This window comes from Rhyacophila brunnea, unplaced genomic scaffold (assembly GCF_057557595.1).
Source record: "Rhyacophila brunnea isolate RB1 unplaced genomic scaffold, BYU_Rbru_1.0 scaffold_23, whole genome shotgun sequence".
NCBI lineage: Eukaryota > Metazoa > Arthropoda > Insecta > Trichoptera > Rhyacophilidae > Rhyacophila > Rhyacophila brunnea.
In genome coordinates, this window is record NW_028232893.1 from 10,884,938 (window position 1) to 10,901,570 (window position 16,633).

The following is a 16,633-nucleotide window of genomic DNA, read 5'->3' on the forward strand; positions in this document are numbered from 1 at the left end:
TTCTTTCAGACACGTATAAAGCGTCATAGAAAGCGGCCGTGCATATCCACGGCTGTGCATATATGACGGGTGGTGGTGGGCACTTTAACGTACTTCATCAACCTTTAAGGACCATTAAATTATAAGCCGATGCGTAAGCCACTCAGCCACCGCGGGCGTATTCTTACACTGGGATTATTAATATATATTTTAAATACTTTGTTGACAAAATTCACAATTATCATTTTAAATGACACATAAATCTATTGTGATCGGTATCGTCATATATTATGGTTATATTTCCCTGAAATATTTTCTATTCACGGTCGATTAATCTAAAAATATCAAATTTAAAACGTGTCATTTTAAAAATTTATTGTGAACTAGGTAGGTACATACTACAATGTTTCGGCAACAACCACACACGGCCTCATTTCGAAAAAAATACACTAATCTACAAAAAATACGGCAAACGAAATTATTTTTACATTCGATAGTGTAGGTAGAGCGTAGGCCATAGGCATTATCGTTTTATATTAGTTTTTTCTCTTTCTATATTAATTTATTTAAGAATACAAAACATTGTGGACATAACAAATCTAAATTCAAGACGTACACAACATGAGATTTACATTATAAGTCAAACATTACCCTCACAAGAGAGAAGAGTATATAGAAAAAGATATATATATATATATATAATAACAATAATAATAACAAAAAAAAAAAATCAAAACATACTTACAATTTAATACAGAAAAATATAATTTTTGAGAACGAAAAATATACAATTTTATACAGAAAAATTCAGTTTCAAAAATAAAATGCAAAGTACATCATTGAAAATGTCTATGTCTTTAGGGAGCGCATTTACTAGTCTTGCACCCCTGGCTAATGGAGCCTGATAGGCTTGACACGAGGAAACGGTTCCAATCCAGAATAAATCATGACTGCGACCACGTAGGTAATTGACAGGCGCATGGAAATTCAAATTCATTAGGACACCAGGATTGGAAACCATCCCTCGCGATAACAGGCAAAAGTGTTTCAACAGCAGAAGAGACCGACGAGATTCAAGAGAGTGAAAAGTAAGCATGCCTTGTAGAAAGGCAGTCGGAAAATAATCATCTGACGAATTATCGAAAGGAAAATAGTTAAATGTTTTAAAATAAAGACATCGAAGAAATTTCTTCTGGCGCGTTCTAAAATAAGCTTATAGGAAACCTCATAAGGACACCAGATAATCGACCCATATTCAAGAATGCTACGCACTAATGAGACGTAGAGTGTACGTAATACATTAGGATTCTTGAATGGTTTGGATTGTCGCATGATGAATCCTAGAAGCTTACTCGCACGTAGAGCCGTAGAAGTTATATGCGAGTGAAAGGATAATGAATAATCAAAAATTATCCCAAGATCTTTCGCCTCAGATTGACGTTTTAAAGAATTTTTTGACATAATATAATTATATTTAATCGGAGTTCTTGACCTAGAAAAAGTAATACAAAAGCATTTGTCAGTATTAAATTCTAATTTATTCTTTTTTGACCAACTTTCAATTGAACAGAGATTTCTCTGTAACATGCAACAGTCCAACTCATTGCGAGTTGGTGCATATAATTTCAAATCATCCGCAAAAAGTAAAAATTCTACTCCATCCATGGCTTTAACTATATCATTGACAAATATGAGGAACATAATTGGTCCAAAATTTGATCCTTTTGGAACACCTGAAAGAGTTTGAAAGACTTCAGATGCACACCCAGCGTACTCGACATATTGACAACGATGCGAAAAATAAGATTTTAAAAAATTTACAAAATTAATAGATCCGCCTACTGCACTCAGTTTAGTTAAAAGAATATCATGATCAACTCGATCGAAAGCCTTTGACATATCCGTATAAATTGCATCAACTTGACAATGATTGTCTAGTGAACGAGATATGTATTCAGTGTACTCCATGAGGTTGGTAACTGTTGATCGAGTAGATCGAAAACCATGTTGAGCGTCAGTCAACTGACCATCCACATGTGTATATATATTTATGTAAAATGGACTCAAATAGTTTGACCGGTGCAGAGAGAACAGCCACTGGTCGGAAGTTAGTTATTTCAGATACCGAGCCATTTTTATACACCGGTCGTATACGAGTTAAGCTCCAACATTCAGGGAAGGTAGATTTACTTAAACATAGATTGAAAATATACAACAAAGGATCGCTTAAAAGTTTTTTGCATCCTTTTAATAGCCATGGAAGAATGCCATCTGGACCTACTGAGGATTTCGGATATAGTCTAGAGAAAGCATATTTCATATCTGACTCATCCAGAGGACCAATATTTATATTACATCGCCCCATTTCCCCATTTACATCGGTCATCGCCATCGCCACATTTCTATTTTGTCGTTTTCACTGGTCACACAATAATGAAAAAATTGAAACAATCTTATGAATATTTTTTTATTTTCAAAAAAAAAATGGGTCTGAAATGCTTACGTGTCTTTTACGCAGTTCCATTTAAAAAAAATAAGTCGATAACAGGATGACCGAGGGGATGCGCGTCAGGTTTGTAATGTCGTGGGTCTCGGGCTAAAATCCCAGGTCTGGGAAGTTCACATGTGTGTTTGGGCCCAGAGTGTGGAACCAACAGGTTGAGCATGTGGAGAAATTAATGCTAGCATTAATTTCTCGTAAAAAAATAATCTGTTAGTACAGGCCACGCACTCAATACAGTAGCTAGCAAGTAAATACGCGCATAGCGACATTCGCACATGCATAGGTATACGTCACGCAATTTCAATAATGCTATATCACGCATCGGGAATTTATAGAAATATCACCTTTGTTGTAATGGCATTAGAACAGTGTTTATAGTGTCAATGTTCATTTGAGCGAACTCGTTCGAACCGAACCATTCGGCAGATCCAACAAAAAGCATCGGGAATTTATAGCAATATCACCTTTATTGTGATGGCGTTAGAACAGATTATGTCATTCGGCAGACCCGACAAAAAAGTGAGTGTCATTTTTTTCCAGATGCTTTGTCCATATTAATGCTATTGAGGCCACAGGACTCATACGATCTTCCTGGGATCGAACATGGTAAAAAAAATGAAAATAGCGTTGCTCTCATTTAATCAGCGAGTCTTTTTTTGCATCAATTTCATACATTTAGGCTCTAACACTGATTCATTTTAAGGACCCAATCATAAAATAAAAAACATAAATTTCAACAAGCAACGTATGTAGGTACCTAATAATAATTACTAGATAAAAAGAACTTTTAATATACCACGTTTTAAAATTTTCTGTTGAATCATATAAACTTGACAATTCTATGTATTAATAAAAACTTTTTATTGTACTTGATAGAAATACTGAATAAATATTATAGAATACAGAAATGTCATTTTGACATTTCATATTGATTTCCATAGTAACCGCACGTATATATTAATAATTTAGTTGCTAGGACCAAATAGCAACAAATACTAGTGAGTAGTAAATATTACTTTTAACGATTTTTTTCCGAAACATGCAAAACAGAATTAACTGAAAATGAATTCAATTCTGCTAAAAGATGGCCAAAAGTAATAAAAGAATGCATTGTCGTCGTGTTCTGATGTATTCTAAAAGTTTCAAATGTCTAGCTAGTCGGGAAGTTAGTTAAAAAAATTGTACTGAACAAGAAAAAATCTGTACCGGACAAACAAGAATACGAGTTACTAAAAACGTGGTAAAATAAGAATATCAATGCACCTCTTACCTAGAATCACACCTGTAATAATAATTGAACGTAGTTATGCAGAATGCAGCCAGTCCACAATAATGTCGAGCTGAGATAATGGCACTTTAGCAACATGATATTAAAAATGTATATAAAATGTAAAATTGTAAATAGTATTTTATTTCAAGAATAATTTGTTTGCGGCTTGGCTATTTTCAGCAGAACGTAGAGAAAACCTTCTCGCATCTGATCTATATCATATCTTATTTTTTTATTTTTTGTGGACTGGCTACTTTCTGCATAACTATGTCCAATTATGACAGATGGTAGTGCTGACATCTCTATATATATATATAAATCTCGTGTCACGATGTTTGTGGTCGAACTCCTCCGAAATGGCTCGACCGATTTTTATGAATTTTTTTATGTATATTGGTTAGGTATGAGAATAGGTCAACAAGTATATTTCATACCGCTAGGTGATTGGGATATCTCTATCCAGAAAAATTTTCTTTTATTTTTTTGACAATTTTTTTTTTGTATTTTTTTTTATTATTTGGCATAAAAAATACCTATAACCTCAAATTTTCACTTTCGAACCCCCATTCTCCCATTTTTTATTCGCGATTTTATTAATTTTGTATGAACAAATTTAACCGTCGTTCGTATTTCAAACAGAACGAAATTATTTATGTTGTTGAATGACAGATGGCACTACGTCCGAGAAGAATTCAAGAGAAGCGTCGCGTCATTTTGACATTTCATTCGGCAAATCACAACGCAGTGCGTGCAAAATTTTGTACGATTTATTTTAATTTATCTATTTTTATGTGCGTGTATTACAGTGCACAATGCCAGCAAGACGCAAGGGGGGCCATTTGGGCCGTCGAACGAATAAATCAACAAACATGCGAAATAGTAGAGTAGAAAGAACAGACGAACACATCCAACAAGATAACAAAAACGTGCGTGTAAGCATGTCGCAATTGCGTGCATCTCAATCACAAGAGGCACGAGCTGAACGAAATCAACAACGACAATTGGAACGGAGCCAAGCGCGCCGGTTCGTAGTTAACACACGCAGAGCAAATGACCGACAACGCCAACAAGTAGATCGAACATTTACATCCGCTTCGTTCCTTCGTCTCGCATTCGAGTACGAGCCAGATATTGAATATTCCGCTCATCCGAAAGTGCTGATTGGTGCTATGGACAAAGAATTTCCCCATTGTCATGCGCTCAAATTCAAACATGAGTCAGCCGGGATGTGTTGCGCATCAGGAAAAGTGCAACTACCAGAAATTGAGATACCACCAGAACCATTGAACAGCTTGCTCATTGGCACGGTTCCAGATTCAAACCTGTTCCTGAAATCCATTCGCACATTCAATTCATGCTTTCAAATGACTTCGTCCGGAGCAACAGAAATAGTTCACAATACTGCGGCAAATGGTCAACAATTCCATTCTACGTTCAAAATCAAAGGTGAAGTATACCACAAAGTAGGCTCATTGCTGCTAATGCCAAATGAACCACATACATTTTTACAAATCTACTTCATGGGCCGGTGAGGACATCAATCATGTGGATGCACGTTGCGGCTACAATAGCCTCAATTCGCCTAATGCCAGGCGCATCGTCGGCGAACTGGACGCCCTGTTGAATGAGCACAATGAATTATTGAAATTCTTCAAAGCACACATGCACGAATTGCAAAGTGACAATCACGCTATTGTCATCAATCCTGATAAAACACCAGCTGGAGAGCACGTACGTCGATTCAATGCGACTGTTGTTGACGACATTGCTGGAATCATGGTTGGCGACCGCACATCGACGCGAGAAATCGTGATTCGAAGAAGAAACAATAATCTGGAGTTCATCGCTGACACACACCATTCATACGACGCTCTCCAATATCCGCTAATTTTCTGGAAGGGACAAGACGGATATTGCATAAACATTAAACAACGAGATCCTGTAACAGGTAATTCATTCATTATGAACATCATTACTCATTTTGAATTGAGAAAATGAATGGTTGATGTTTTTTGTTTTTATCGGCGGTCATCGTCTACAGTGCTCTATTCCTCTTTCTGTCATAGATCCCATCCCCACACACTTACGATACATTCGTTACTTTTTATTTAACAACCAAAATATTCACTATGGCAGAACAACGTTTGCCTGGTCAGCTAGTATTATAATAATATTAGTGGTTTATTTTTTTGAGTACAGATACGTATCAGCCGTTATGATATTAGTTGCAGGGCTTATGTTATGTTTTGGGTAATACTACTTACTTTATGTTTATACCAAGGCCTGAACAAAAATGAACCACAAGTGCGAGTGAGAAAGCATTCGGCACGCTTATATTCTCCGCAATATGCGTCCGAGTAAGATAGAATTTCTACGGCTGAATTAAATATTTATTGTACACGTCGCCGGTAAATATTGGTTTAATTAATGACTCTGAAACTGCAAGCTGCAAGCATGTATCGCTGAAATTTAATGTTTTTGTGTTAAATATAAAGTTAGTGGTAACTATTTTTAGTTAATTTAATAGAAATGGTTAACTATGTTGTGTTTAAATTTGGTAGCCGTACTGAGAAGCAACATGATGGTATATCGTTTCATAGTTAAGTTAAAAATTAAAAAAAAATGAGGTTCTACTGTGCGTTATACGCAAGAAGTGCAAGAAGTGCGTTATACGCATATAGCTGAACAATACATAATTTATGTACTCTTTTTATATCATTACTCTGAGATTTTATACTTAATGTGTGATAAATACACATTTTTTAAGAACTTGATATAGTTTAATGACTGTTTCAAGGCCCCCTTTTAAATCTTCCGACGAATCGATTGCGTCATCTGCGACAAAAAAATCCCCCCCGGCTCTATCTATGTAAACTCTAAACATAATCGAAGGTTTTTTTCAACATCTTAGGACAGCGGCTCTCGTGGTGCAGTGGATAAGGCGCTGGCCTTCCGCCCGAGAGTTCTGGGTTCGATTCCCGGTGAGGAAATAAAATTTATGTGTTTTTCTCAAAGCCTGGGTGTTTGTGATTGTCCAAAATTACTAACAACCACCTTGTACGAAAAAGCAAGGACATGGTTATTGATATTTCTAAAAAATAAAAAAAAACATCTTAGGACAAAAGCATATTATTTAATACAAAATTATCGAAATCAATTGACCAAGAACTAATGCTAGGATGCAATTTCATGAAAATTACATTTGTTATAAAATGTAAATAAATTTAAACCCCGAAAATTAATTTCTATGACGTCAATGATTTTGCGAAAATACGCAAAGGGAAATCAACTATTATTTTTTTTATCAATTCAATTAATTTTTTTGACAATGACAATAATTGAACAGTGTCCGAAAATTATATTATGATGAGTAGTTAGATATATATATATCAATATACGTCAGTTTACTAAAATATACTTCACTAGTATGGAGAGAATTGTTTATCAAAAAAAATCCAAAACATGTCATATCAGTTATAGGTACTTACTAATAATACAATTGAAGTGTCTGGCTGTAATTTTGATATATTTTCCGTTCAATCATCGTTTTGACTAATATTTCCATAGTCCTTTGGTTATGAGGAATACAGCGGAAAACACATTTTGAAAGTAGCCGATAGGTATACTGGATTATTTGTTAGGTTAACCTAACCAAACCTAACCTAACCTAACCAAAACTAACAAATAATACAGTAAATCGGGTATTTTCAAAATGTGTTTTCCGCTGTATTCCTCATAACCGAACTGTACCATAAAGTTTTTATTGAACATAAATAATTTTGAAAAATACTGAGAAAATAGAATAATGCTTCAAATACACTCTATGACGATCGGTCATATATATGTCGAAAAACCCGTTTCTTATGTTGGCGTCCTGTGTCACAGGGTGTCACAAGTGTAAATACGATGTCATAGCTGTCATACAATATGTATGTATAATATGTCGGAATGGCATAAATTTGATCATAGACACTAAATCGCTCTTAGCATATATGAGCCCGATCGTCATATAGTCTATTTGAACCTTAACCAATAGAAAAAATCTTTTTGAAAAAAGTAAACCACCCGGCAGGAATCGAACCTGCATGTCATGGGTTTCCGCGCATTATCCTCTATGCTAAGCATGGGCCCCACATCGTGAAGAGGGCCCCCGAGATTAGGAGCTTTGTCGGGCCCCCTTACCTATCGCTAAGGATAAAGGCAGTGTGACGCTTTACAGTAGCGTTTTCCAAATGGTGTACACGGAAAAAACAATGTGTATATTTAGTGTTTTATTGTATATTTTAATACATCCATTTGAATTATGGAGATGTCGAGTATTGATACACAATTACAAATTGTATTGTACAACCACATAATTTTACTATTGAATCAAATTTGTGATGTGTGTTTTATCTCACTTATCTGGTCGACTCGCCTCGACGGGCCGCTTCTGAGCCCGGGCCCCCAGGCTAGAGCCCTGTCAGCCCCCCCCCCCCTTGTGGGGGCCATGATGCTAAAAGGTGACATACTAATTACGACAAATTTTAACTATTGGCCGTTAAATACCTGCTCATCAGCGCTCTTCTAAATCAAGTTACTATTGGCAATCGGTTTTTATTTATTAAATCAAAGTATGTATGTTCAATAATTAGAATGGTACATTCTTAAATCTTGTGAATTATTCGTTGAATAAAATAAATAGTTAATTAAAAGTTTTTATTATTAATCCGTGTCTGTCTGTCCGCTTGTTCCGATATAACAAACCTCAAAATCAAGCGGACCAATATTGATGAAACTAATTTAGTATAAGTAGTACCTATCGATATCTCAAAAGTTTCCAAAGTTAAGATTTTTCAAAAATAACGTAGTTGCAACAATTCCTCGCGATTTGGTAAAGTGAGGTGCTGATAGATAGACGCGCGCCTGCACCCACATCTGCTGTCCATCACACCGGTTTAGTCATAGCTAATAGTAAAAATTAATCACGAGTAGGTAAAGTAGTTAGATAGCAGTTATGGAGTGATGAGGTGTGGGTAAAATATCCGGGATTTTTTTTCAGGCCACCGTCACTTATTTACACAGGTCTTATCAATATTATTTATGTTACTTACGTAAAAAATATGTCGATTTTTTAATTTAGGAAAACAACAAGAATTGAAATAGATATGTTTATGCCTAATAAAATAGAAGCAATAAGTCAAATTTCGAAGTGATTGTGAAATAAGGTACCTATTGCCTTTTTTTTACCTACAGCCAATTTTTACTAGGTGGGCACTTCCAGCTATTTTTGGAATAAAATAAATCCCTTAAAAATATGAAATAGGAACAGAATGTTAAATATTTGTGAAAACTTACAAAATCAACATGTTTCTCGAGTTTATCGTTAATATGTTCACAATAAAGTGATGAACAGTTTATTCAGAAGTTATGACGTTTACAAAAACGCACGAGTTAACTTGTCCATGGCCTGACGCGACATACATGCGTTGACGAGTTAACTTGACTCTGGCAGTGATCAACTCATTGAAATACATATTGAAGAAAGTTAATACTATCGACCGAAGGTACTTGATGGAATTTGAATTTAAATTCTAACGGATTTAAGTTTGTGTCAGTATTTATTTACATAGTGCCTGAAGATGCCGAAAGGCGAAACCCGGGTCGCAAAAAACGACTCAAATGGAATAGTACAAAACTTAAATCCATTAAAATTGAAGAAAGTGTTTTTGATTTTGGTGAGAAGAGGGGGGATTTGAAATACTCACCGAACCAGCATAATTTAGCAGCACACCACTGATAATTCAAAACACAGCGTTTCACAACCCCTGATCGATTGTTTTAAAAATAAATCCAACGGTAAAATATGGTACTATTTTTTAATAGTTGGAGAGGGGGGGGAGGATTCTGCACTCTCAGACTAATATTATTAATAATGATCGTTAGTATAACTTGAAATGTCAAATCGCAATGACATGCACGTATAAATAACACAATGACAATACGATTATTATAATAAAAATAACCAATTATTTATTGGAAGAGTCGTCATATGAATTATTATAATTTATTACTTTAAAATAATTAAATATATTTATTACTACACAGATGTGCAAATATTAATCTTATCTTTCAACTATTGTGTTGTGTAAAATAATAAGTAATTGTGGACATTATGATAAAATTTGAAGTGAACAATCAGTTAGATAATTAATAATATTTACAAGTGTTTTAAAATAAATTGAAGAGTGAGTACCAATCTATAATTAATTTACTGTGTATGTCATTATTGGTGACAAAATAAACATGAATTAGTATTCTTGACAGAAAATAGAGATATAGTCTGGTCGCCAGGTAACGTGGTAACCAACGACGTCCCGTAGGGCTAGACAGCAGTGGTGAAGGGTGAAGGTAGACTGTTAAGATCCGACATAAATAGTGCACATAAAAATTTCTCAGTCATACGTATTTGTCTTCATTGGACTAAGACTACAATGGGCAGATAGTGATAGCTAATTTTTTAAAATTCAATTAAACCCTGCGCTAAAATTATCATGTACCATTAAATCATTTTGGATATTTATAGATAGAAGAATATTTTTATCGATTATGGTTTTTTTAGACATGGCTTAATGAATTAAAAAAAAAAACTAATAAACACCATTGTATTTAATTCAACGAAAAACAATAAATATGACTGAAAAAGTGTGCACCATTTTTGTCGGATCACCCATAGCATACGAAAATTATTATGGTTTGATGTAGGCAGGGTTTTCCGACCATGTCCAATCCTAGTAGGATCATATGGGCCTCCACATAGTGAAGGTTCGTATTAACAGATTTTGTTTTTTTACGAGAATTGGATGTCAGCCATTTGCTCAACCTAGTAGGTCCATACTCTGGCTCATACACAAATTGAAAAACAATATGTGAACTTGCCAGACCCAGGATTCGAACCTGGGACCGACGACGCCAAAAGCGAACGCCGCGCGGCCATCGTGGGTGTTAAGAGGGAGAGGCATGCCAGCAGAGAACCTAGCGGAACAATACGAAGCTTGCAATTTGAGATTTTTTTTTGTTGATAATTTACAATTTCAACTGTATTAATTAATAAATATGTATCTGAAAACATTAAAAAGATTTTTTGTTTTTTTTTTAATTTAAAGATAAACTTACAATTGTAAAAAAATGTAATAACATGTGATTTCGTTGAAGGGTCACATCTTATTATTACATTATATTTTATGGTCATATTTATTTAACATTTAGTTTATTAAGTTTTAGATTTTTTGTCGTTTAGATTTTTGACTAATTCATCGTTTTAATATTTTTATATCTATTATAAAAAACATCGATTTTTATAAAAAATATAAATGTGTATAACATATAACAAATAACATATTAAAACGATGAATTAGTCAAAAATCTAAACGACAAAAAATGTAAAACTTAATAAACTAAATTTTAATAATAAATATGACCATAAAATATAATATAATAATAAGATGTGACCCTGCGACGAATTCACATTTTTTTACAATTAGGTACAAATTTATTTATCTATAAATTTAAAAAAAAATATATTTTTAATGTTTTTACATATATATTGATTAATTAATACAGTTGAAATTGTAAATTATCAAAAAAAAATCTCAAATTGTAAGCTTCGTATTTTTCCGCTAGGTTCTCTGCTGGCGTGCTTCTCCCCCTTAAGGGTGGCAGTTTACCTTGAGACGTTACTGGTGGTAACGAAGAAAAAAATACTACGAGTGGGGAAAGCTTGTGGCGGTCTTCATCTAGCAATGAATTGAAACAGACTGATGATTTTCACAGGATACAACATAATTAATATATTTTCTTTATTTTAGCAATACAAGTCGAATAAAAGAGAAGTGAGTTAAATGCTAAGTAGGCAAGATAATTTTATGTAGAATTTTACGATCTTTCTTTTATTACTGAATCTGTAGAGCTAACGGTTAATGAAATATTACTAAAAACTGTTTTAGTCACCATTCTTCCAATATGGCGGCGTTTGCTCAAGGGTTTCAAAATGGCACCTCCACGCCATGCTAAGTTTGTATGGGCTGGCAACCAGGCTGGTATGCACAAATAGACACAACTGGTTACTTAAAATAGATAGTTTTCACTCACGTTTTTGTTAAAATCGAGTTATACGGTTGGGAGGTTGATTGGTTACTATGGCGTTAGGCTAGTGCGCAAATGATGTTCAAATTTTACCATTTTCATCCTTTCATCTCATTCAAATGCATAAATTTAATTACAGTAAACTCTAATGCCAGGTCCACACTGGCAACATGTCGCGCGACAACCTCGTTAAATTTTACGATAATTATCATAATTGCTTAAGAAATTTTACGATAATTATCATACTTATCGTAAAATTTAACGAAGTTGCCGGCGACATGTTGCCAGTGTGGACCCGGCATAAAGTAGATATCCGGGCTAATGATGTGTAGAGGTGGAGGGGGGGTCACGGACAATCGAAAACACAAATAATCCGAACTATTCAGTTTATTTCATTAAAAATATTATTACACATTTTTAATGAGATTTTGGATGTTTAATTACGTATTATTTTTATTAAGAAGAACTTTGACTTTTGTTTCTTTTTGAGAATATATTAATGATTATCTAAGTTAAGGTTTAGTATTTGGTATTGTAACCGCATCAAAGCTCGATTCCATATAAATATTTTAAAAAAAACATCGAGTTAACACATTTTACTTTTTTAGAAAAATCGAAGAGACTATAAATTTGAAAATCACCTTACAAAGAACTTATATTCATAAAGAATCGGACTTAAATTAAATAGAGATTAATGTGTTTATGTTTTATTTTTAATATGGTAGAATTGGCAGCATTAATAGGCAGTTTTAAATAAAAACTAAAATACGATGTCTCCGGATGCAAGCAAGACATTTTGATGATTGTATTAAAAATGTAATGCAGTATGGTGAAGTAAATCCTGGACCCGTACGATTTTTATTTCATTTATTAATAATACAAATTTACATATTTATTTTCAATCAAAATTATGTAGGTATATACTGATTGCGATAATTACAAAATAGGACCACTAAGTTTTGGCGCAAAATTTTGTACATGGCTTTTACATTAAAGATAGCCGTGTAATAGAACATTCTTCTCATACTATGTTGTATCATTTTTTCCAGATGACAGATGCCACAGACGCTGCCCTGCAATCATCACAATCTCCCCAATCACTACCAACGATACTGACAGGCACAACTTCCACACCATTCCATGCGACCCAGACCACTCATCTGGGGGTTCCGCGCCGAATAAGACTGCAACATCCACCACCCCTGAGGCACCACGCGTCAGAACTTCTCCTGTCTCCTCGGCAGAGGCCTTTGTACATAGCGCCGCCCAGATCAGCTCCGCTGCAATTCGACCCTGGTTTCTCGAACCATGCAGGGTTCAGTGGGTATAATGCATACTCTGCCACTAAGGCAAGACGAAGAGCATACCAGACGCAGTCAACTGACAGTCCCTTGAGCAGCTTGGACTGTCTGGCTTCACTGAGGGCTGACGGATGGAGTACGGAAGCGATGGCTTATCAGGGAAAGGTAAAATTTATGTTGTAAAAACAAATACGGTGAAGACTACCAGTTGAGTTATCCTTGGCATGGCCAATGCGTCGGTCGCAACATAGGCAGATAAAAATTGAGACGTGAGAATGTAAAGAGGGTGTAGGTAGGGTACGTTCAGCATATAATATGATTTACCATTAACTATTCCTATTTTCATTTCCTCAACCAGTTTAAGTGAAAGTCGTTCACATTAAACATGAGGAAGTCCACGTAACCTCGTCGTATATTTGGAGTCTTAATAGGTCCATCCACACAATTAAGTTGGATCGAGTCCACAATAGAATTCTTAGATTTCTCTACTTAAGAACATACGAGTTGTTTCCTTATGGCAATGATAGTAAAATGAATTTCCCGACTCGTTTTCTTCTGGGTATGCTATCAATGCAATCCCTGTCCACCCGAAGAGTGATTGCTCTTTTAAAGCATTTCTTTTTACTTCTTCGTGGGTTCATTTACAATCCGTATATACTGGCCAATATTAATTTTCATGTTCCCACCAATATCACTCGTAACTCTACGATCTTCAAGATACCTCGTCGCATGACAGATGTTATGTTTCATGATGCTGTGTATCGTGCGATCAACTTATTTGATGGCACCATAAAGGTTGATTTATTTTTTATTAAGGGGGGACATGCTCGTCGAAGGTCAAAATTGAGTTTTTATTGTATTTTCAAACCATGATCCTGGACACTCAATTATGTAAACGCGCGTGTTTGAACATGTACCTAACCGAATTTTTTTTTATTTTTTTTTTAACGGTGCATGTTCAAACACGCGCGTCAATATCATTTTACTCCCTACTTCAATTATAGTTTGTCAATTTATGGCTACGGCCGTATGTTGTAGCTTAACCACTGGGGAATGACAAAAGAAATGGCGTATTTCAAAAAAACACTACCTTATTCTTAGGTCAATAATTATTATAAAGCAATCATTATTCATAAGATGTTTATCACACTTGAATGGTCAAAGATATAGCTTATAATAAGTATCTATAGAATCATCTTCAAATATGTTAATCTTGCCGATTTTTTGAATAATAAAATGCCTAATTCTTGTCAAATTTGGGATCACAGAGATTATCAATATAATTTTTTATCGTGAATATTTTACAAAAATTATCTCGTAATATATTATACTAATGGTTTTATAAATGAGTTTAAAAATTAATAAATGTAAAAAATCTTAACACCACTGCACAGTTATGTACCGAAATATGACTATATTCTAAAACATTAGAGCGAGAGGTTTAAAAGAATACTATTTTATGTAACAAAATTTTTTTATGCAGTCATCAAATGTTTAAAATAACTATAAAGGATAATAAGGCCTCAAAATTATATAAATAGATTATCTACAACGTTTAAGGAGTGTCCAGGATCATGGTTTTAAAATACAATAAAAACTCAATTTTGACCTACGACGAGCACGTGGGCCGTTAACTATATAATGTTTGTGGACGTGTTAAATATGTTAAATTTATAATTGTATATATTATCATGTTTCTTTAATATTTACATAAACACATGCTGTTTTTTCTACTTTCTTGTTATATTAGTTGTTATTTGTAATTCAGATTTTTTTATACTTTTGTATTTATTATGTATTATGGCGCATTGGCCAATCGCTGTAATGCCGTAATACTTTTTTTCTAAATAAATAAATAAAGTATAACTTGGTTCGAATCACTCATGGCCTGCAGCAGAGGTGAGAGAAAGAGAATATATGAATCTGCACGTTTTAAACTGAGGCGTAGTCTCCCTCCCTTGAAGGTAGAGTATATGCTTCATAACTTTGCACTCCGGCTCTAGGATGAAAATGATGTAAGTAATATATTCTAAACATATATTTTTTTACATTATTATCTATTTATTTTCTTATTACTATCTACATATATTAATACAAGAGAATATCATTTGATCTAATTTTATGCGCGGTAATTGGGGAAAGAGGCGTATCAGTGTAGTAAAAGGTGCAAAAAAGTGCAAATTGAGAAACACACTATTATACAGTGACGTCCCGTGGGGGTAGGATTGAGCGTCGCTTGGGGGCGGCAGTTAGCCGAAGGGCGGCAAATCGAGGAGAATCATTAGGTATGTATAGAAATAGCTACATAAACTTAGTACCTAATAACGGAAATATCTTTCCATTAAAAAAAAATCAGCTCACTGCACCGCGATTTCCTAACTATCGACTCGTGTGGCACCAGACGACATGACGTAATTGTGACGTCAGCCAATACACGCTCGAGGCATGCCGCCCAGCGCACAGTGCTCACCATAGATATTATTACGATGAAACACCTATATGTGTATGGTGACAATGAATAGCGCCATTGTCTGAGTAGCGTTATTTTCTCGAATGCTATTATCACTCCGGTAGTACGTCACAATGATGTCATATGACGTCATGTCGACCGGGCAGCTGGCACTCGCAAGTTCTAACATAGGGGGCCTGGTTGGAAACAAAGTGTATTAATTACTATAAAAGTTTTAACAGGACTGTATTTTTTGTCGGGTTCGCGATGTCTAGTTTATTTACGTTGTCCTTGGACGTCACATTCTTGGTGATCAGCAATGACATACGCATATTTGAGAATTACATTTGAATTATCATCATCATCATCAGCCGGGGTCAATCCACTGCTGGATGAAGGCCTCCCCAAGCTTTCTCTAACTCTCTCGGTCCTGTGTCGTTCGCTGCCACGTATTTCCGCCGAATTTTACCAGTTCGTCAATCCAGCGGCTTTTAGGGCGACCCTGTGGCCGTTTCGTACCCCTTGGGTACCATTGGATGACGGCATTTGTCCAGCGGCCGTCCTTTCGGCGAGCAATGTGCCCCGCTTCCTAACCCATTCGTTTCTCTTACGGTCCTTTCGCGTGATGCCCAACATGCACCTCTCCATGCCTCGCTGTGTGACTCTTAACTTTTGGACATCTCTCGTGTTGAGGGTCCACGTCTCGCAGCCATACGTGAGCACGGGTAGCACACATTGGTTGAACACCCTACGCTTAAGACATAATGGTAGGTCACTCTTGAAGATACTATTCAGACATCCGAAAGCACTCCATCCCAGCTTTGTATTATATACATTGAATTATAGGAAAGTACATACTTACGTAATTTAAAATTTATCCAAATATTTTGCCAGTCACTCGAGAGTTTTGGAAGTTGTACATGCATTTTAAAATGTACCTATCTGAAACTGTGGACTCGCAATATTTGTCTATTAAAGCAGAGGCGGCATTTAAATTAGATTTAGTG

At 35.1% G+C, this 16,633-nt stretch overlaps 2 protein-coding genes across 4 annotated transcripts in view; one reads left to right on the forward strand and one right to left on the reverse strand.

The window, feature by feature from the left end:
- Positions 1-16,633, forward strand: part of LOC147069476 (uncharacterized) — a 106,143-nt gene that overhangs the window by 77,126 nt on the left and 12,384 nt on the right. For 2 of the 3 annotated variants that reach the window (XM_085950166.1, XM_085950165.1), the window contains exon 2: positions 12,926-13,342. In XM_085950166.1, coding sequence (XP_085806292.1) covers positions 12,926-13,342 — 417 coding nt within the window. Of the gene's footprint in view, positions 1-9,882; positions 9,980-12,925; positions 13,343-16,633 lie in introns of those variants that run through there. The other variant, XM_085950168.1, reaches the window with a different exon arrangement.
- LOC147069477 (uncharacterized) overlaps positions 1-16,633 on the reverse strand; it is a 103,501-nt gene that overhangs the window by 64,617 nt on the left and 22,251 nt on the right. The gene's annotated exons all lie outside the window — the stretch shown is intronic.